The 21,973-nt window shown below is 41.1% G+C and overlaps 1 protein-coding gene across 3 annotated transcripts in view; it reads left to right on the top strand.

Moving 5' to 3' along the window:
* Positions 1-21,761, top strand: part of ska2 (spindle and kinetochore associated complex subunit 2) — a 39,682-nt gene extending 17,921 nt beyond the window's left edge. For 2 of the 3 annotated variants that reach the window (XM_041952503.1, XM_041952501.1), the window contains one exon: positions 16,939-17,564. In XM_041952503.1, the coding sequence (XP_041808437.1) occupies positions 16,939-16,989 (51 nt within the window). In that variant the 3' untranslated portion in view covers positions 16,990-17,564. Of the gene's footprint in view, positions 1-16,938; positions 17,565-19,100 lie in introns of those variants that run through there. The other variant, XM_041952502.1, reaches the window with a different exon arrangement.
* Positions 21,762-21,973: the final 212 nt, after the last annotated feature.

Genomic DNA, 21,973 nt, shown 5'->3' with positions numbered 1-21,973 from the left:
GGAGGACTTGAGGCACTCAGGAACCGTAGACAGCTGCAGGGACAGGTTGAAAATGTCCAGGAACACTCCTGCTAGATGGTCAGCGCATGTCCTCAAAGTCACCTCAGGGTGGATGTCACCTGGTGCTGCTGCAGGACGATGGGCTGGTGCTGCTCCTCCAGCCGGGGTAGGTGTGTAGCTTCTCTGCTGCCTGATTTGTCGAAGTGGGCAAAGAAGCTGTTTAAGGTGTCAGGCAGGGTGGGGTCATGGCTGGCAAGCTGAGTGTTAGGCTTGTAGTCTGTTATGGTTCTGATGCCTCTCCACATGTTCTGTGGGTTGTTGTTATTGAAGTGATCTTCAATTTTGTTTTTGTACCGGAGCTTGGCCTGCTTAATTCCTTTCTTCAGCTCTGCTCGAGCCCTGCTATAAGCCAGCCTGTCACCAGCTCTGTAGGCAGTATCCCGGGCTTTCAGCAGGGACCGCACTGAGCTGTCCAGCCATGGTTTCTGGTTGGGAAACACAGTGATGGTCTTGACTGGGAGGACAGCATCAGTGCAGAACTGAACATAGGACAATACTGATGATGTGTACTCCTCAAGGTCTGCCACTTCTCTGAACACAGTCCATTCTGTAAGCTCAAAGCAGTCCTGAAGTGCAGAGGAGGCCTCCTCAGTCCATATCTGTACTGTTCTGGTGGTCGGCTTTGTTCTGCAGGCCAGAGGCTTGTAGGCAGGAATAAGTTTCACGGAGATGTGGTCTGACATGCCCAGGTGTGGAGCTGCTACAGCCTTGTAAGCGGCAGGGATGTTGCAGTAAACCTGATCCAAAATGTTACTGTCTCTGGTAGGAAACTTTATGTATTTGGGAAATTTTGGAAACACCGCCTTCAGCTCAACGTGATTAAAGTCCCCCGCCACAATCACAGCCGCCTCCGGGTTGTCATCCGTCTGCCCGCTGATTAGGCAGTACAGCTCCTCTAATGCTAACTTAGCATTAGCCCGCAGTGGGATGTAGGCGGCCACAATAACAACGGACGAGAGTTCTCTAACCAGCTTGAACGGTCGGCATTTCACTGCCAAGTATTCCAAATCAGGAGAGCAGAACATGCTGACGGTGCGTGTGGCTGTACACCAGGCATTGTGTACATACAGTGCCAAACCTCTGCCTCTGCTCTTACCTGAAGCTGCAGTCCTGTCCGCTCAGAACAGAGAGCGCCCCGCTATCTCCACCGCTGCGTCCGGGATGTTGTCGTCCAGCCAGGTCTCTGTGACAATGGTAACACAGCTGTCCATCCGGCAAGAGACTATCCTTAGACGGACCTCGTCGATTTTGTTGGTGAGAGACCTGGCGTTGGTGAGGAAGAGACAGGGGGAGAGCCGGTCTGTGAGGGTTAGCTTGTAGCCTAGCACGCACACCGGCTCTCTTGCCACGCTTTTGTTTATGGTGCCTCCTCCGTCTCCTTGGCAGCAGTGGGGGGATGGTGGTGGGCTCTGGGGTCCATAGCTCCGGTGGAATAAAGTCCAATTTAGGGGGTGTGTGAAGTCCGAACTGTACTCCAAAGTTCCACAGTTCAGACCTGCTGTACTGTGTCAGAGCTTCCAGAAGAGTAGTAAAAGTGGAAACGAGTAAAAACAAACAAACAAAAACGTAAACACAGGAGCTACAAGCCGTTGTGTCTGCACGTGCCGCCATCTTGCATGGTCAACTCAAATAGTCTTTGAACTTAACACTGTTTGGGCAGTTTGTGTCCCTCACTGACAGACCTTCGAACCAGCAAATAAAAGACAATGACCAATTTATGACCTGAATAAGTGAAATCAGTGTATCATTTGCTGTTTTTTTCTGTTTCAAAACCGGAATGAAAAAACGGAAAAAACAAAACAAAAACATAGGGAAGTAGAACACAGTGAAGAACTGTTTTATTTTCCAACCAGACCAGCGCTGTAGAAAAAGAGAGCTGCGACACTTCCATAGACCTCTGTTGGAATTGGGGAATGCTGAAGTTACGCCTGTTGTGGGGCAATGGATAGTTCCAAACACAAAGTAGTTCAACACTGAACCCCCTTTATTTTCAGTGAAGCATGCTTGCTGGTAAGTTGATGAAATGACTGCATTTTTGACATTTTAAAACATTAGCTGTCCTCTCATGAATCTAGTCAGTTGTGGCATTTTATGTTTCAGTAACAGTTAGCTAATGTGAGCAACTCTTCACAAGCCACTATAACGTGATGTCAGCTGTCCCACATTTACCTCCCATTATTGTCGTTTGGTTGGCATACCAAGTTCATCTTTGATGAATCCATTTGTTGTTAAAGTTACCATATCAGCACACCTCATTGCAATGAATGGTAGCTAGCTAGCTCAAATCGTGAGTTATGGATAATAAGATCAGCAGCATAAATGTGGATGATCACAGTAAATAAAAAAAAAGAATAACAGAACAGAGCAACAAAAATGTTCTTGAAGGGAGGATTATTGCAGGGCTGTTATGCTGGGGTCAGACTCGTGAATGTAGCCTGATTTTGAGATGATTTTGTCGTGGCCAATGAATTACCAGCATCATGGCTGACAGTCAGGCATCTATATCTGTGTAGTGGGACATGCTAAACGACCTGTTGTGCAGCGTCTGAGATGGCACGCTGAGTGTGACGTCTCCCACGACATGTTCCTGAGCGTTTACCAATCAGATGCTCTCCCCAGGACGCAGTCAGGACAAACATGGCAAAGCAGAGGAAGAGGAGAAAAGCTGAGGTTGCTGCTGTCAGCTGTGCTCCTAATTGCAGGCCAATGCTTTTCATTACTTCAGTGGCATATGATTAGCTAGCTACCTAATGGATGGATGGATGGATGGATGGATGGATGGATGGATGGATGGATGGATACAAGAACAAATTCCAAGTAATGAACAACTTTCAAGTAAGGAGGCAAAAATACAATACAAAATACAAAATAACAATATAAGAAAAAATAGTGAAATAAAAATACAATTTATAATAAATAAAAAATATATTTTATATTTATTTATATACTAATTCCAGATGTAACAGTAAAGTTGCCTGTTTGATGCGGCCAACACAGCCAAGTGTGCTTCTTGTAGAATCAATAAATATGGAAATAAAATCACTATATGTGAAATGCATTGTACCTGTCATAATTGTTGTCCGGATGCCACCCAGTAGATGTATAAATTGTGGCCGAATGGGCTGAAGTTTATACCGCCTCTTGCTTTTGCTTTTAATGTTCTAGGGCAGGGATCACCAACACGGTGCCCATGGGCACCAGGTCGCCCCTAAGGACCACATGAGTCGCCCGCCTGCCTGTTCTAAAAATAGCTCAAATAACGCCACTCACCAGTTATTTTTTTTCAGCTGCTATTCTTGTTAAATCGCGCTTACATGTAAACTGGAAATGACAATATATATATATAAAAAAAACGTTAAAAATGTTTAATATAAATGAACTTTGACCGAACTCTGAGTATAGTTCAAAGGTCAGTATTGTGTGCATGAGCAAAACGTAGCGTTTGATGGAGATCATATATGGTGGAAACAAGTCAAATATCGTTAATTATTTATAATAACATATAGTTAAAGGTAAATTGAGCAAAATGGTTATTTCAGAAGTGTGTTTTAAACTGGTAGCCCTTCGCATTAATCAGGAAGTAGCTCTCGGTTTCAAAAAGGTTGGTGACCCCTGTTCTAGGGCATCCACAGCCACAGACCGCCAGCATCACATACAACACTTCTGTCAGTTTGGTTCACAGTTGCTTCACCCGGCTCCACGATGACATCTGAACTTGGAATGGAATGTTTTCCCATTCTTGCCCATGCTGTTATGACCTTAGGTTATTAGTAGAGAGCAAAATGTGTCGAGATGACAGGTGTGTCTCTCTCCACCTCAGCCTATGTGTGTGTGTGTGTGTGTGAGCAGCAGGACATGATTGGAAACAGGTGGAGTCCATGGATTGGTGGATGGGGAGGAAATTGCAGCTACTGGATTGGCCCAGAAGACAGAGCAGCCTTTTTAAACCGGCAAAAGCAGCTCCCCACAGATCATGTGTGTGTGTTCGTGCCACATGGTACTTAAGAACTTAAAACATGAGCATGCATTTGTGTTTCCTTTCTAGTTTTTTTTTTGCCTGTTTGGTTTGGAAAAAAGGTTAGAAACCTGTCCTTTTGTTTGGTCTTTTTGTTGTTTTAGGGCTCTGCTCTGCTTGTTAAATAAACTTTTGTTTAAAATTGACCATTTGAGTTGGCTGGCCTCACTTGGGAGTGGAAAGAGTGAAGCATGGCCAGGATTCCCTAGGCTTGGCCGTAACGAAAATTGGGGGCTCATCCATTCTTTTGATCGTGCCGTCGTTCCGGGTGAGTTAAAAATTTGTGCGGCGTATTCTCTGCTTGTCTGGCTGGCAGTTTTTTCTTGAAGGGGTGGCAAATGGAGGTCAAGTTGGAAGATTATACAATTGAGCCAACTTTAGAAAAATTAAACAGATGTAGAAAGGTTGACTTAGTGTTAATTGCAAAGTTTTTTAATGTGCATGTGCCACTAAATGCAAGGAAAAGTGAAATTAAAGAACTCCTGTGTGAAAAGCTTAGTGCAAGGGGTTTGTTTGCTGAGCCAGCTGAAGAGGGTGATACAGCTGGTATTCCCCCCACACTCCCAGACCTCCCAGCTCAAACTACTACTACTCCAGAGGAGCTGAAGCTAACTCTGGGTATCAGGGAGGTAGAGTTGAGACACTGTGAGTTGGAGGTGAAAGCCATGCGTTTAAGGGTGAGAGCCCTGGAGGTAGAGCGGGCGACAGCTGTAGCTGCCAGTCCTCAACCCTCACAGTCACCCTTCCCAAGGCCTCATGACAGTTTTGACATGAATAAGCACATTGCACTTGTTACACCTTTTAGAGAATCTGAAGTTGATTCATATTTCAATGCATTTGAGCGCATTGCTGCTACTTTATAGTGGCTAAAGAGGGTGTGGCCTTTTCTGTTGCAATGCAAGTTTTTTGGGAAAGCCCAAGAAGTGTGTACTTCATTGTCAATTGAGGATAGTCTCGATTATGATTTTGTGAAAGCCACTGTCCTTCGTGCCTATGAACTAGTGCCAGAAGCATATAGGCAGAAATTTAGAAAATGTGAAAAAACAGCCAACCGGACATATGTAGAGTTTGCGAGGGAGAAAGGTGCTCTCTTTGACAAATGGTGCCAGGCCAGTAAAGTGGCAACCTTGGATAATTTGCGTGAGCTCATATTGATGGAGGAGTTAAAAAAATCAGCTTTTTGTATGCAATGTACCTCAATGAAAAAAGGTACCTAACTACTGCAGCAGTTCTGGCTGATTAATTTATTTTAACACATTAAAGTTCCCGCGAACCAGTTCCAAGTGAGAGAAAGAACCGATCCCCAAAAAGCTTCAGTTGTAACCCCACTGTTGCCACCAGTTCACAAGAGTGTTTTTACTGCCATGAGCTTGGACACACGTCGCAAACTGTCCTACTCGTAAAAGGAAAGAGCAGTCCAAAGATGGTAAAACACCATTCCCAACAAATTCACTGAACTCAACTGAACACATCCAAATTGATGCAGATGTCAGGCCATTTGTTTCACAGGGTTCTGTCTGTCTGGTTGGTGAGGACAAACCCGTTCCCATTACTATCTTACGCGATACTGGTGCAAAGCAGTCTCTGTTGCGCTGTGATGTCCTACAGTTTTCTGATCGGTCGTACTGTGGTGCAGATGTTTGGTGTGGGGAGTAAAAATGAGTGCCATCCACACGCCCTTGCATGTTGTACAGTTACCGTCTAAATTTTTGTCAGGTAAAATCCAGATCACTGTGCGCCCTCAGTTGCCGATTCCTGGCGCTGACCTTATTCTCAGGAATGATTTTGCTGGTGAAAAAGTTTTTCCTTCTCCTGAGGTAGTAGAAAATCTTGATGTGTGTGTTTCTGATCCTGTTGCGCCGCTCTCCGGCCCTCTGTTCCCTGTGTGTGCTGTAACCCGTGCTCAGGCACGCAAAGTCGGAGATCTGGTGGATCTTAGTGACTCTTTTATGAATAACTTTGATCCAACAAGTCCATCTTTAGAGACTAAAGAAAGTGCATCTATGGCCATTGAACTTTGTTCTCACCCTCTCTTCGGATAAGGAACTGCTGATTATCATTTTGTTGGTCTCTTGTGAAAAATTCAGCAGGTGAAAATACTGTGTCTTACCTGGTCGATGATGGTGTGTTGATGCGCCGCTGGTCTCCAAGATCTGGCTTAAAACCTGATGCTGTAATCCAAGTTGTAGTGCCGCAGCCATTCCGTCTTCAGGTCCTTAGTTTGGCCCATGATCACATCTTGTCTGGTCATTTAGGAGTCACAAAAACATACAACTGTATACTCCGGTATTTTTTTTGGCCTGGACTGAAGTCAGATGTAGTTGCATTCTGCTGTTCTTGCCATACATGTCAAGTATCTGATAAACCCAATCAGGTGATCCCTGCTGCTCCACTAAAACCGATTCCCGTTGTTGGTGAACCATTTGAGCATGTGATAGTTGACTGAGTTGGCCCGTTGCCAAAATCCAAAACTGGTAACCAGTACATCCTCACTGTCATGTGTACTGCAACTCGCTATCCCGAGGCAGTCCCCCTGCGCACGTTGAAAACACTTGCTATTGTGAAAGCCTTCGTTAAGTTTTTCTCCACATTTGGCCTCCCCAGACACATTCAGAGTGACCAGGGATATAACTTTATTTCCAAAATCTTTTCCCAGGTCATGTCACTGCTCGGTGTCCAGCATCAGACCTCCAGCGCTTACCACCCAGAGAGCCAAGGTGTACTGGAAAGGTTCCATCAAACGCTAAAAAGTATGCTGCGAAAGTTCTGCACTGACTCAAATCGTGAGTGGGATGAAGGGTTGCCACTGTTGTTGTTTGCGGTGAGGGAAAAAGTTCAGGAGTCCTTTGGGTTCAGTCCAGCTGAGTTAGTTTTTGGTCACACTGTGCGCGGTCCGTTGAGGTTGTTGAAAAAAAAAAAGGCTGTCAGAGAAGGCCACCGTGAAGGTTAACATTTTGGATCATGTTAGCTCCTTTAGAGAGCCACTGCATCAGGCCTGTGATTTGGTCCGTGAATCACTCGCAGACGCCCAATCCAGAATGAAGCATAAGGAACTGCTGATAACAGCTCAGAAAAGCGTGCTGTATTGCAGAAAGAGGAAAAGTATCTCCTTGATTATGGCTTTGCTATCCCCAGTAAAAGCCCCTGGAGCTCACTCTCTCTCTCATCGTCCCAAAACCTGATCAAACCCCACGCTTCTGTAATGACTTCCGTAAGGTTAACGCAATTACCAGACCAGACTTGTTTCCCCTTCCTCGTATGGATGACTGTTGATCGGGTGGGCTCGGCGAAATATGTAATGAAACTAGATCTCCTTAAAGTATACCGGCAGGTCACGTTAACACCGCACGCCTCTGAGACTCCCGACCACTTTCTTCAGTACACAGCCATGCCCTTTGACCTTAGAAACGCACCAGCCACCTTTCAGCGGCTCATGAGTACCGTTCTGAATGGTGTTGAACATTACGAGGTATATCTGGATGATATTGTGGCCTATTTATCTATGGGGAGTGAACATGTGAGAACGCTGACTGAGATTTTTGATCGGCTGCATTCTGCTTCCCTCACACTGAACTTGGCCAAATGCGAGTTTGGGAAGGCTATGGCAACCTATTTAGGTAAACAAGTGGGACAGGGAGTTGTCCTCCCCATGGCTGCCAAGGTGCAGGCCATTGTAGATTTTCCAGCTCCTCAAACGCGCTGTGACCTCCGTCGCTTTTTGGGGATGACCAGATATTGTCGTGCGTTTTGTAAGAACTTCTTGGATATCGTTGCTCCATTGACATCTCTGATGAGTCCAAAAACCTCCTTTTACTGGTCAGAGGAATTTCAGGCTGCCAAGGCTCTGCCCCTGTCCTAGCTGCCCCAAACTTCGAGCGTCCGTTTAAGTTGGATGTGGATGCCAGCGCTCTTGGCACAGGGGCTGTGTTGCTACAGGAGGATAAATGGGGCATCGACCATCCGAAATGTTATTTCTCTCGTAAGTTCAGCAAGCACCAGCTGCACTACAGCACCATTGAAGAGGCTTCAGCACTGCTACTAGCGTTGCAACACTTTGAGGTGTATGTGGGAGCCAGTCCTGCACCAACAGTTGTACATACTGATCACAACCCTCTCACCTTTTTGTCTCAGATGCAGAACAACAACCAGTGTCTGATGCATTGGTCCCTGCTGCTTCAGGACTTTAATATTGAGATCCGGTACAAGAAAGGGTCAGAGAACGTAATGGCTGATGCACTATCAAGGTCTTAAACCAACCTTTTCTGTTGTGGGAAAGCTTGTTTTTTTGTTTGGGGGATGTTATGACCTTAGGTCATTAGTAGAGAGCTAAATGTGAAGAGATGTCAGGTGTGTCTCTCTCCATCTCAGCCTATGTGTGAGTGTGTGTGAGCAGCAGGAGATGATTGGAAACAGGTGTAGAACTTAAGTAAAAGTAACAATACCAAAATCTAGAAATAGTCTGTAATGCATCAGTGGCATTTAAAAGCTAGAAAAAATAAAAATATTATCTTCTAAATTGTCCGTTGGTGTGAATGAGTGGTATGCTTGGTTGTCTGTCTATATGTGTAGCCCTGTGGTAGGCTGGCAACCTGCCCAGGGTGTCCCTTGCCTTCGCCCGAGACACGGCAGGGATAGGCTCCAGCCCCCCCGTGACCCTGCAAAGGATTCAGCGGTGTATAGATAATGGATGGATCATCAAAATATACTTAAAGTACAAAATGCAAAAGTAGTCATTATGCAGAATTGCTCATTTTAAAATCATGTGTATTATATCATTGAATTGTAATTATTGATGTATTAATATATGCATTACTCCAATGTTGCAGTGGGTAAAGGTGGAATTATTATTAATATATACTGTATATAATTTATATTATATATAACATACAATATATTGTAATTTCAGCTTGGGGATCATCTTATCCACAATATTACATCATAATTTATTTGATGGTTATATTGTGTATTATATATATTTGTATTGTTTTTATTTTTTGTGTATGTTTTTCAATTTTCTTCTGGTATAAAACAGAAAAACACAACAAAATTAAAAGAATTAACAATATATGGATTATGTGAAAGGAATGAAAAGGAAGTTTTTAGAGAACTCTTTTCCCATGTGTTCAAAATCCCAAATTAAATCCTCAGTTTTGGATACATTTAAGTCCAAAATTGTATCATCATACCATTTTAGTTGAAAGAGCACAACAATGATCCTGTTCTGACCCTGAAAGATGGTGCACTGTCATCTGAGAATGCTACTTAATTCAAACTACATATGAGGCAGTATAGTACAAGTTAAAAGTTTGAACATACTTTCTCATTCACTAACTTTTCTTTATTTTTATTGTTTTGTACATTGTAGATTAATACTGAAGACATCAAAACTAGAAAAGAACAAATGGAATTACATAGGCAAAAAAGTGTCAACAAAGCAATTTATGTATAATTGTTTAGATTCTTCAAAGTAGCCATGTTATGCTTTAATTACAGCTTTGCACTTATTGCCATTATCTTAACCAGCTCCATGAGGTAGTCACCAGGAGGGCTTTTTCAATCTTGAAGGACTTCCCATATATGCTAAGCACTTGTTGGGTGCATTTCCTTCACTCTGTGGAACAGTGTTTTTGGTCCTTGTCAATCAATTAAATCAATTACTTTTCATTTATATAGCGCCAAATCACAACTGAAGTTGCCCCAGGTCACACTAGACCATACTCTTTATGAACAATTGCCCCATGAGCAAGCACTCAGTGACAGTGGCAAAGAAAAGCTTCCTTTTATCAGGCAGAAACCTCGAACAGAACAAGCCTCTGGGTAGGCAGCCATCTGCCTCGAACTAGTTGTTTAGAGCAAGGAAGAGAGAGAGAGCAAGAGGTAGAGACAAAGAGGAAGAAGAAAACATCCACCCCCCCCTCACTCTCCACCGCAACTATGAATAGTATAAAAAACTCAAGTGGTTTATTAGCGTAGTTACGGTGTAATGTCATTAAGTGACGCCTTAATTTATTTGGCTTTTTTAGACACAGTAAACACACCGGTCTTTCCTCGTCTCCCACCGTAGTCACAGTGAAGCCAAAGCGCTACATATGCTTCGTCATATTTCTCTTCTTAGCTTTCAGGTGACTTTTGTTTGTTTCACTATCTCCGTCTCTCTTCACCTTTGTTTTCATCCCTGTTAAATATTTTTCCTTGCTGTCTCTTGAGGGTTTGTTCACTGCACTTCATATCTCCCGCTCTGTGCTGGTTGTGCCATGACCGTGCAAAAAAAAACAAAAAAAAAAAACATACACAATAGAGCTAATACTCCCTGCCCACACGCTGACAATGAGAGTGCCACTGCCACCTACTGTAGTGGATGTGCAATTACACTTTATTCTAGTACGGCAAAAAAGCATGTCCCCCGGGGTCAAAGCACTGCATAAATGGGACATGGATGCGTACAGATGGAGAGGGAGAGAAGGAGAGAGTAGCCTGTTGTATCGTGGGAAGTCCCCTGGCAGTCATTTCCTGGGCTGGTCAAGGTAAGCTTGAGCCAGCCCTAACTAAACTTTATCAAAAAGGAAACTTTTAAGCCTACGCTGAAATGTAGAGAGGGTGTCTGACTGAGACTGGAAGATGGTTCCACAGGAGAGAATGATAGCTGAAGACTCTGGCTCCCATTGTACTTTTGGAGACTTCAGGAACCACAAATAAGCCTGCGATCAGGGAACGCAGTGTTGTAGTGGGGTAATAGGGCTCTATGAACTCTTTAAGATATGCTGGTGCTTGACGATTTAGGGCTTTGTGGGTAAGGGGAAGGATTTTAAATTCTGTCCCAAATTTTGCAGGGAGGCTGCTTTGCTCGTTTTTGTCAGAACATGCGTGCAGCAGCATTTTTAGTGTATTGGGGCACCTTTATAGTAAGGAATTGCAATAATCCAACCTGTATGTGATAAATGCATGGTATAGTTTTGCTGCATCATTTTGAGACAGACTTTTTGCAGTTTTGCAAAGGTGGAAAAAGGCAGTCCTTGGAACTTGTTTACATGAGAAATAAATAATGGTCCCACAAAGCACAAACTAGATGGAATAGCATGGTGCTGCAGAATGCTGCATCATGATGTCGGTGTGCTTTGTTGGTGACAATTAGTATTGTCTAACATACTGTGGTAGTCTTGCTGGTTAAGTGAGCATTGAATTTTGAATAAATTGCCAACAGTGTCACCAGCACAGCACCATCACATCTCCTTCTCCATGGAGCTTCACAAAGGAACCACACATGCAGATACCATCTGTTCACTTTCTCTGCAGTTCACAGAGACAGCAGTTGGAATCAAAACCTGAAATTTGGATTAATCAAACCAAAGTACAGATTTCCGCCGATATAATGTCCATTCCTTGTCTTTCTTGTGCCAAGCAATTCCATTCTTCTTGTTAATCTCCCTAAGTAGTGGTTTCTTTGCAGGGATTCGGCCATTGAAATCCTGATTCACACAGTCTCCTCCGAGCAGTTGATGTTGAGATGTGTCTACTACTTAAACTCTGTGAGGCATTTGTGTGGACTAAACTGAGGTGCTGTTAATTGGTGATTTCTAATGCTGGTAACTGCAATGAACTTATCCTCTGCAGCAGAGGAAACTCTTGGTCTTCCTTTCCAGGGGTGGTCCTCTTAAAGGCCAGTTTCATCATAGTGTCCACTGTTTTTTGTGACTGCATTTGACAATACATTCAAAGTTCTGGAAATTTTGCAGATTGACTGACCTTCATGTGTTAAAGAAGTGATGGACTGTCGTTTCTCTCCACTTAGCTGAGCAGTTCTTGCCATAATAAGGAAAGGGCTATTTACTGTTTACAAAGGCTACCTTGGCACAACACAACTGATGGTCTCAAATGCATTAAGAAGGCAACAAATTCCACTATCTGACGTCTGTTATTTGGAAACCATTAAAGGTGACTATCTCATGAAGACAGTTAAGATAATGCCAATAGTGTGCAATGCTGTCATTAAGGCAAACAGACAAACAACATTTTGAGCTTTGCTTAGGCCATTTTTGTTCTCTACATAATCATCTTTAAACTTATTTTTTTAAAGTACAACCTGCCAATTTGTGGGGTACTTCACAATAAGAATGAGTTCTAAAAACTTCCAAAAAAAATGTAAATTAAAAAAAAATATAATCCTTCATCCAGCCCGGCTACGTATTACACACAACGGGATTGAGAGACAGTTTCAAGACGCAGCTGAGGCTATGGCCTATATGAAAGCAAACATTCTCTGAAGACGGTTCTGCTTTCACTGTGTTATGGAAGGGACTTAAAACCCACCATATATATATATATATATATATATAGGTGACTTAAATTTATTTTTTTTCTTTTTCTCCGTGACCTTCAATTGGTGAGTAAATGAACATTATGCTATACATGAACACTGGTTATGTTGAAATCAGAACAAAAGAAGCTAATGATTATCTTGGAAAGACAAGTATAACCAGAATAACCTGTTATTGTTGATAACCACAGTTATTTAATTTATCATATCAACCATTTAAAATAATGGATCATTTCTGTCTTATAATTGCACAAAGGAGTATATCAAGATCAAGAAATGTATAGGAATGCCAGGTTAGTGAGGTTACAGTTTAATGGGCACCAACTGGTTTTGTTTTTTGTTTTCATTTTTTATTTTAAAAAATATTTTGTTAATCTTAAGCAACAGCAGAGCAACCTGCTAGACTAGTGTTTCCTCACACAAACACTAAGTGTGGATACTTTTGCAAGGGGTTTAGTAATCACCGTGTTCCTTTTGGTGACTGGGAATGGGTAGCCATTACAACAAACTTTTATTCTGTGTTTCTCTCCTTTTCTGTTTTGTCTGTTAGTGTGTCAGTGGAGGGGTTCTTCTTTGTATACATACAACTGATCAATCCATCATATACTGCTATATCCCTGAATATATGCCCTCTTTATGGTTAAGCCACATTAAAAAGGGAACATGAATAAATCAGGTGGATGTCAGGTCACTTTTGTTTTTTTTTAATGATTCACAATTTATTTGTTTTTCACACAGAACAGGTATATATGTATACATGTTGTAAATGCCAACAATACAGCAATGTTGAGATGTGGATATAAAAAGTAAGCAAATACTGTACAGTGTTTGGCAAAAGATACCAACAGCTCACATGATTACGTGCTCAGCGACAGTAGGTATCCTTCCCATTTCAGATTGAAGTATTCCACTCTATCTATTAGTCTATATGATAGGCCCTCCAAAGCAGCTAATTGGGCTAAGTGAGTATGCCAGAGGCAGTCTGGGTCTTGCTTTAACTTGACTCTGTATAACCTGGAGGGGGTCCAATAGACTCTGTTCAGAAGCTTGAATTGGATAGTCAGGTCACTTTTGTGAGTTGGAACGCTAAATCCTTAAACCATAAAAAAGCATTAAAAAGTGCTTTCAGATTTGAATCAACTTAATGTAGGGATTGCATTCTTCCAAGTAACCGACCTAAACACCTTTCATCATTCTAGACTGGGAGGAGGATGGGTGGGTCAATCTTATTATTCCAATTTCCACTCTAAATCTAGAGGAGCTGCAATCCTTATTAATAAGAGTGTCCCATTCATCATGTCAGGGGTTGAGGCAGATTCAGCTGGTTGCTATATCATAGTGGTGGGAACATTAAACAACACCCCTGTCATTCTGGCAAATGTTTATGCACCAAATTGGGATGACAGTATATTTATTTATTTACCAGTTCCTTTTCACGTCTACCCAAAATAGATACACATCACCTTATACTAGCAGGAGATATGAATTGTGTGCTGCCACCCTCCCTTGATCGTAGCTCAGCCAAAGCTATGCCCCCATTGAAAACAGTGCAGGCAATCCAGCTGTTTTTTAATACATATGGAATGGCTGATACATGGCACTTCCGAAACCCTAAAAATAGAAGTTACTCTTTCTACTCACCAGTCCATAAAACATATTCATGCATAGATAGCAAATTACTTCCACTAATTAGAGAATGTGAATATCAGGCAATTGTAACATCAGATCATGCTCTATTGTTGATGACCCTATGCATGCTAACTACACACTCTAGTTACTGCCCATGGTGTCTCAACACTTTACTCCTCTCTGATGTAAGATTTGTCAAATTCATTCAACTGAGATAAATGAGTATCTAGCACGTGACCAAACCCCAGGAATGTCCTCCTCAGTCATTTGGGAATCAATTAAAGCCTATCTTAAGGGACAAATTATATCATATAGTGCCCAAATCAGAAAAGCCAAAAATGAATGCCTTAAAAACTTAGCCAAAGATATCCCACGACTCGATGGAATATTGGCCCACTCTCCATCACCTGATCTATTTAAGCAACAATTGACTCTTCAAACTGAATTTATTCACTTATCTACAAGATATACTGAAAATCTTTTAAATAATTCAAGACATAATATGTATGAATATGGTGAAAAGACCGTTAAGATTCTGGCTCATCAACTACGTGAAAAGAATGCAAATCAGTCTATAGTTGCAATAAACAACGAGATGGGCATTAAACTTACAGACCCCTTAGAGATCAATCAGTGTTTTCATACGTAATATTCAAAGCTTTATACTTTAGAATCCAGTAATGATGAATCTTGATTCTTTTTAGCAGCCTTAACACTCCTATAATTAATGAGGAAACTGCCACAGATTTAGAATTTCTTTGAAAACATTGACACTTAACTTGCTCCTATCCTACTCTCAGTCTATGAGGAGTCATTTATCTCCGGCTCACTACCAGAAACAATGAGACAAGCGGTCATATCATTCATTCCTTAAAAGGACAGTCGAAAAGTGGCAGTCGAACCACTAGCAATTGCGCTACATTGTGACATTTTAATTAAAAGAAGAATTCTGAACATAAAGTATCCCTCTACACAGATGATATGCTCTTATACTTATCTGACCCGTTAAGCAGCCTGCCACAAACACTTACCTTTCTAGATACGCTTGGGAAAATATCAGGTTACAAAATAAACACACACAAGAGTTAAGTTATGCCTATCAACCCTGCTGCAAATCAGATCATGTTTAACTCATTACCCTTTAAAATAAGTAAAAATAAATTTCAATATTTCGGAATCTGTATCGCGCATGATTTTAAGCACCTTTATAAGGCTAATTTCCCACCACTTATAGATTCTCTTATTATCATTATCATTAGAAGGTAGAATTAACACCATTAAAATGAATGTGCTACCGAAATTTTTATATATCTTTTTGACAAAATCCTTCTTTCTGCTCATTGACAAACTGATATCCTCATTCATCTGGAACAAGAAAAATCCATGAATACCTAAGAGTGTTTTACAGTGACACTGTGAGCATGGAGGATTATCATTACCAAACTTTTAATACTATTCTTCGGCAGATAATATATGCGTTATGTTATATTGGCTTAACCCATCACATGATAGCAGCCCAAAATGGTTACAGTTAGAGAACTTGTCATGTGGACCTGCCTCTTTACATGCTTTGCATTGCTCCAAGTTCCCACCCCAGTTACTCTATAAACCCAGTGGTTAGGCATTCTTTGAAGGTCTGGACACAGTTCAGATGAGCTTTTTCAATTAATAATTAATCATTCTATAACAAGAAACAGTATGTTTAAATCCTCTGTTATAGATGGATCCTTTGATACCTGGACTAAGAATGGATTAGTTACATTAAAACACCTATCTATCTGTGTGTATCCTATCTACACACACACACACACACACATTCTAAATTTGTTTAAAACATAAAGTAACACAATTTAAGATTGTACATAGGCTGCATTGGTCTAAAGCGAGATTGTCTAAATTTACACCAAGTATCGACCCTAACTGTGATCGCTGCAGAACAACACCAGCCAGTATATCACATATGTTTTGGCTCTGTCCAAAACAGATTTTAGGAAAACTATGTTCAAATTATTTTCTGACATACTAGAAATATCCGTAGAACCTCTTGCTATAATAGCAATATTATGCACAGTACTACCGGATCTCTGTCTCAACCAATATAGCAAAAACATGATAGCCTTTGCTCCGCTCCTGGCTAGGATACTTATTCTGCTTAAATGGAAAGAAAGGTGTCCTCCGACTCTCAATGTATGGATTAGAGATTTTATGCATCATCTGACCCTAGAAAAATTTGTTATGCTACAAGAGGCTGTGTCCTCAACTTTTACACTACCATCTAATGTGTCAACCATTTTTAATTATTCTGTTTACTTTAACAGCCATATATGCGGAACAAAATGGCTAAAACTACTATTGTTACGGTGTGTAAATTGTTGAAATTATTTTCCTTGGCCCACACTTCTGCATAGATACATTTACCAGTGATTATCTTAACTGTTAGAGTCTATTATAGATATCATAGCACAGCAGTGATGTGGAAATTAGATGATGATTGAATAAAAAAATTAAATATGCATGAGACAAAGTAAATTTATTTTTAGAGTAATTGACTAATTTAAAAAAGAATTGTTAGATTAGTCAATAAAAAAAATGAGGCATCAGCTAATTTGAGTTTTAATCTTAACGTTTTAACAACCCTATGCAGTCAGTGGTGAGTGTGCAAGAATTTTTGCATGAGCAGTTCTCAAAAAAGATGCAAGTAGCAATACCAGAGGACTGAACAGGCAGGTTTTAAATGAGCACTACACCAATTTTAGAAACAATGCGATCCACTGAAAATGTCAAGTTCTGTGTAGATTACTATCAACATGAAATGGGATACTGATAAATCAGTTGATTTAAATTACTTCTATTGGAATGGACATCAGAAGAAAGTTTGTGTAACTGCCACTGCCTTTCTGTTTTCTCTTGTCCTCTGCAGTGGCCCCCTCAGTGTGCAGAAGATGAAACAGTTGAAGATGAAGGTGAATGATGTCAACCTTAAGGTCCTGTAGCACCTCTCTTTAGTTGAGCTGGACAGAACGGGCCACATTCGTCTTGTGATGTGAGATGGATCAACAGCTGGAGACTGTTAACAGTGTGCGTGCTGTCACAGTGTGTGCTGGATTTGGCCAATACTTTCTCCTGTTCAACCTGACCTGGAGTATGGAGGGTGAGCTTCCTGAAGGAACACACTGGAGAGGCTCTGGAGAAATGGCCAGACCAGTGCCACCCAGGTTGATGTGCCACCAGATGCCTGTGGGCACATCAATATATTTTCAGTCCAAATGCTGTTTACTGTTGCAGTTTAAATCCACAAGTGATGCAAAACACTGTTTTTCTTGCCTTTAAGGCCATAGTTGTCTGTCTTAACTGTCTCTCTGTCCCTGAGCCATTCTTAAGCCCCTTTTTACATAAAGCAAAATTTTGTATGTAATTCCAAAACATTCATGACCCACCTCAGCTGGCTCCTCTCGACATGGAGGAGCAGCGGCTCTACTCTGAGCTCCTCCCGAGTGACAGAGCTCCTCAACCTATCTCTAAGGGAGCGCCCCGCCACCCTGCGGAGGAAACTCATTTCAGCCGCTTGTATCCGAGATCTCGTTCTTTCGGTCATGACCCAAAGTTCATGACCATAGGTGAGGGTAGGAACGTAGATTGACCGGTAAATCGAGACCTTTGCCTTTCGGCTCAGCTCCTTCTTCACCACGACGGACCGGTACAACGACCGCATTACTGCTGCCGCCGCACCGATCCCAAACTCTAACAAATGTAAACAAAAGCATAATAAAATGTCTACAATTCAAATTATCTCCCTCTACACTAACACAGCATTCCCAAACATTCATTACATGGAGATTTGTAAACATATTAACACTGTGTTAATGTACCGCTAATGTTGACACAACACTTCCTGTTCTACATGATCCTACTGAGGACAGACCGGATGCTCTTATTGTGAAAACCCTGCATGCTATTTTCTGTCACGGAGTTAGCAAAGTCTCAGTGGCGGTACAGGTAACCGTACTCTTCGTATTTTAACTTGTAACAATACAGTTACAAAAACAGGCAATAAATGTAAGAACATACTTTAAAGTCAACATGGCCTGTTATGATCTGACATGCTAAGCCGAGCGAGCCGGGCGAGCCGAGGGCTATAAACTAGCGTACATGAAACCGGATGTAATTAGTGTGGCTGTCTCATGGCGAGCACCTGAACTCATAAGTATCATCCACATTGGCGAACAGAAATTGACTATAAATGTATCAATATAAAAAGTACAGTAACGAAAGCAATGCAATTGCAAAAAGTGTGCTGTTTATTCCTGACATGGTCCATGTAAAATGGTCTTTAGAGAATGTTCACCCTTTGTGTTCTGTTTTTGGGGCTAGGTACTGAACCTCGCTGCTTTTTTGGTACTGGCCAAAATGTGTTCTTTGAACTAAGTATTGAAAACTGTCAGAAACTGAAAGTTTACATCAAATGTCTGCTCAGGTTCATAATTTTGTTTACTTATTCTTTTGATCAGATATTCCCTTACCTTAGGTGTCAGCGCAATGTCTTAATATAAATGTGTGTTTGAGTACTATACAGCAGTCTAATTGGTTTCGATCACTCAGTCAGCGTTGATGTCATTAATGGGCATTGGCTAACATAGTGTCTAACAGTCATATTCACCTTTACATCTATTCAGGGTGTGTGGGTGTGTAGACTTGATTTTAGAATGTTCTTGACATTAGAAGAAAAATGTTGAAGGTGAAATGGTATTTAACCCCAGCAGATACTGTGTCTGCCCCTGGTTTATTTCCAAGGTCTGGAAGGCTTTCTGCCAAGCCTTGGGTGCCACAATAAGCCTTTCAAGTGGTTTTCACCCTAAACCCAATGGTCAAACAGAACCAGCCAATAAAGATCTGAAAGTAGCTCTACGCTGTGTCACTGCCACTAACCTCGGACCCTGGAGTCCCCACTTCTCTTGAACATAATATGCTCACAATACTCTAACCAGTTCTTCCACAGGTCTCTCACCTTTCGAAGCCTCCCTAGGGTAGCAACATCCCCTGTTTCCATCCCAGGAAAGTCAGATCTCTGTTCCTTCTGTGCAGACCCACCTACATCACTGTCAGAGAGTGTGGAAAGATGCCAAACCCCATCTCGTCCACTCTGTGAAAGCTAACTACTGAGTCCCATCACCGAACCCAGGCACCTGTCTACACACCAGTTCCAGAAGTGTGGTTATCTACTTGTAGTATTCCCGTCAGAAATTAATCCAAGAAACTTTCTTCTCACTTTATTGGTCTTTCCCCAATTGAACACATCACTACTTTGTCAGCAGTAAGATTAACACTCATCAAGTCCATGAGGTTTCATCCTACTTTCCAGGTCTCTTAAGTTAAACCAGTCTCTTCCAGCCACAGAATAAAAAAAACTGCCAGCTCCAGTCCACCACCGGAAAACCTACTGATTCACCTCACCTATCTGCCCTCTCCTCCCTGGATCTACACAGAAAACCCATTGTGGATAAGTTCTTTGGCAAGTGGCACATGTGCCTTGTCCCATAAGCTTTAGATACAGGACAGAATGTCTATTGCAGTCTTTAACAGTTTTCCTTTGCAAAAAAAAAAAAAAAAAAAAATTATTAGTTTCAGTTGAACTAATAATTGATTTGATGATGGAAGAGCAGCTGTGAATGTTTCTGTTTCATGTAGGTTCTCCTGGTCAACCACTCCTGTAGAGTGCTGCTGCTGAAGACTTGTGTATTCACTTAATGCAGAAGTTAATTAGTGTCCCAATGCAAAGGCATTTAGCAATAAAACATACCTTAATTGCTTTAATAATTTATTGCAGTGTACATAGCAAGTTGAATAATATAGGAGGGGAAATGAATTAAAATAAAATAAAATTCTGGTGGTACCTGCACTTCAATATAGAAAAGGTAATGTAGGTTTTGGAAGAGACGGGCAGCTAACATCTGGATAGTGTCCATTCATCATAAAGAGACATTATGAAATTTTCACAGGCTAATTATTAAGATAATTGTGAGTTAATCGACGTTGGCAGTCCTGCTGTAATCTAAAGTTGTCATATTTTAACTATTCATGACTGCAATCATTTTCAGGACTACTGGAGAAAACCATGAATTTGGATAGTTCACCATTTCTTAAACAGAGCAAGAAATGAAAGTGTATCATACTATTTCAATTGATCATTATCACTGTTTATGGCCGACCCTAGGGAGTTGGCTAATTTCAGACATTTTAGAGTCAAAAGTGAAACCTAAACCTTAATTTAATTGAAAGAGCACAAGATAGCTAGTCCACAGAAACTGGCTTCTTCGTTTTTGTTTTTGCATGCACAGAGTTCCCTGTTGAGTGTCTTTTGTTCCTGTTGTGTTGTTTGTGAGTTCTTGTTGAAGTATAAAAACAAATTAACTCACATTAGTCTGTATAAGAAGTTGTGTAGAATTTGAACAGCATGTGCATCAATTCAATTCAATTTTTTTTACAGACCAAACTCTTTATCTACAGAGACCCAAAAATTCCAGCTCTAATAGTAGACTTTTAACTACAGTATATGTAGTATATATAGTGTGATGCCCACCAATGTGTGGTCACGTTTGTGTTAATGTATTGTATTTTCATGTATAATACAAGTTTTCACAATATGTACATTAAGTGCATTTCAACCCTTATTTCATGATAATTTCCAATCTGTTTTGCACCATGTACATTAATATCTATAGCCAGCAGGGGGCAGTGTGATGCTTTACTTTACTCATGACGTCTTTACGGCAGGAGGGTCACTTTACTGTGACTGATTTCCTTAATCTGCTGAGCGAGGCTAAATGAACAGAATTAATGTTTCCCTGTGTCATTTATTTCTCCTGTTTGCATAACATATTATTTGTTTGCTTGGTGCCAGCTGGTACCTATGACAATAGCAAAGTATCTACATATATAATACATTTATGTATGTGATATATGTACATATTAGTAACAGATAGTATATGTTGCTACATAATACAACACTATGGATCTAACAATAATGGAGTTACCAATGGTAATAGCAGTTGCAGTGGATCAGGGGCCATGGCAGGAAATGTAGCTATAGTCCACATTCCAAAGCACAGAGACTCCATGGAAGAAGCTCAGTTATTAGCAAGCCTTGGTAGGACATGAGTATATACAGATGGAGAGGGAGAGAAGAGGAGCTTGATGTGTCATTGGAAGCCCCCAGCAGCCTAATTGTAGCATAACTGGCAAGTTGCCGGGTCAACTACTCATAATACGGCTGTATGAGTGATAAAAGAGAACAGACCTCTTTTTTCCTCTCTACCAACATGCACAATGTCTGTTGACACATTACAATTAATGTCAATAAACAATGAATTTTGGAAAGTACGTCCGGTGTTTCTTAAATCACTTTTTCAGTGTAATGACATGTGGATTGGTAAAGCAATGTTAGTGTTTGTTAATAGACTGAAACCCTGATCAAGACAAATAGGGTTTTGATGTTGAGCAACCTTCAAACCTTTAATAATATTCAGTACAATTGAATTTACAAAATCTAACCCTTGCAGGTTAAGTTAAAATGGCTGTATTTTACTTTGTCAAAACAAGTGAGTAATTCATAACAAACTGGCCAATATTTAACACAAAAACATTAACAGCTTGTGGTAAATACTGCTGTGAAGCAGTACACTTTGCCTGGAGGATTTAGCAGGAGCACTCATGGCAAACAGTTACACACATACAGGTAAATTGATGAACCGGGTATGGTTTTGTGAATATCACAGCCATTTTCTCTACCGGGCCTACCAGTAGGAACTAAGCGTTCAGAGTTTACCAATAAGGACCCAACATGGAGGAAGTGACGTTCAAGCTGAAGACCCCCTTTAATGAGAGGACTAACAGGCTACGTTTTCATTTTGTCCACTTCCAAATGTCCAAATGTGAATGCAATAGACTGTATATAATGA

Source organism: Chelmon rostratus, chromosome 14 (assembly GCF_017976325.1).
Source record: "Chelmon rostratus isolate fCheRos1 chromosome 14, fCheRos1.pri, whole genome shotgun sequence".
Taxonomy (NCBI): Eukaryota; Metazoa; Chordata; class Actinopteri; order Chaetodontiformes; family Chaetodontidae; genus Chelmon; species Chelmon rostratus.
The sequence above is the reverse complement of the archived record's forward strand: the minus strand, read 5'-3'. Positions and strand labels throughout refer to the sequence as shown.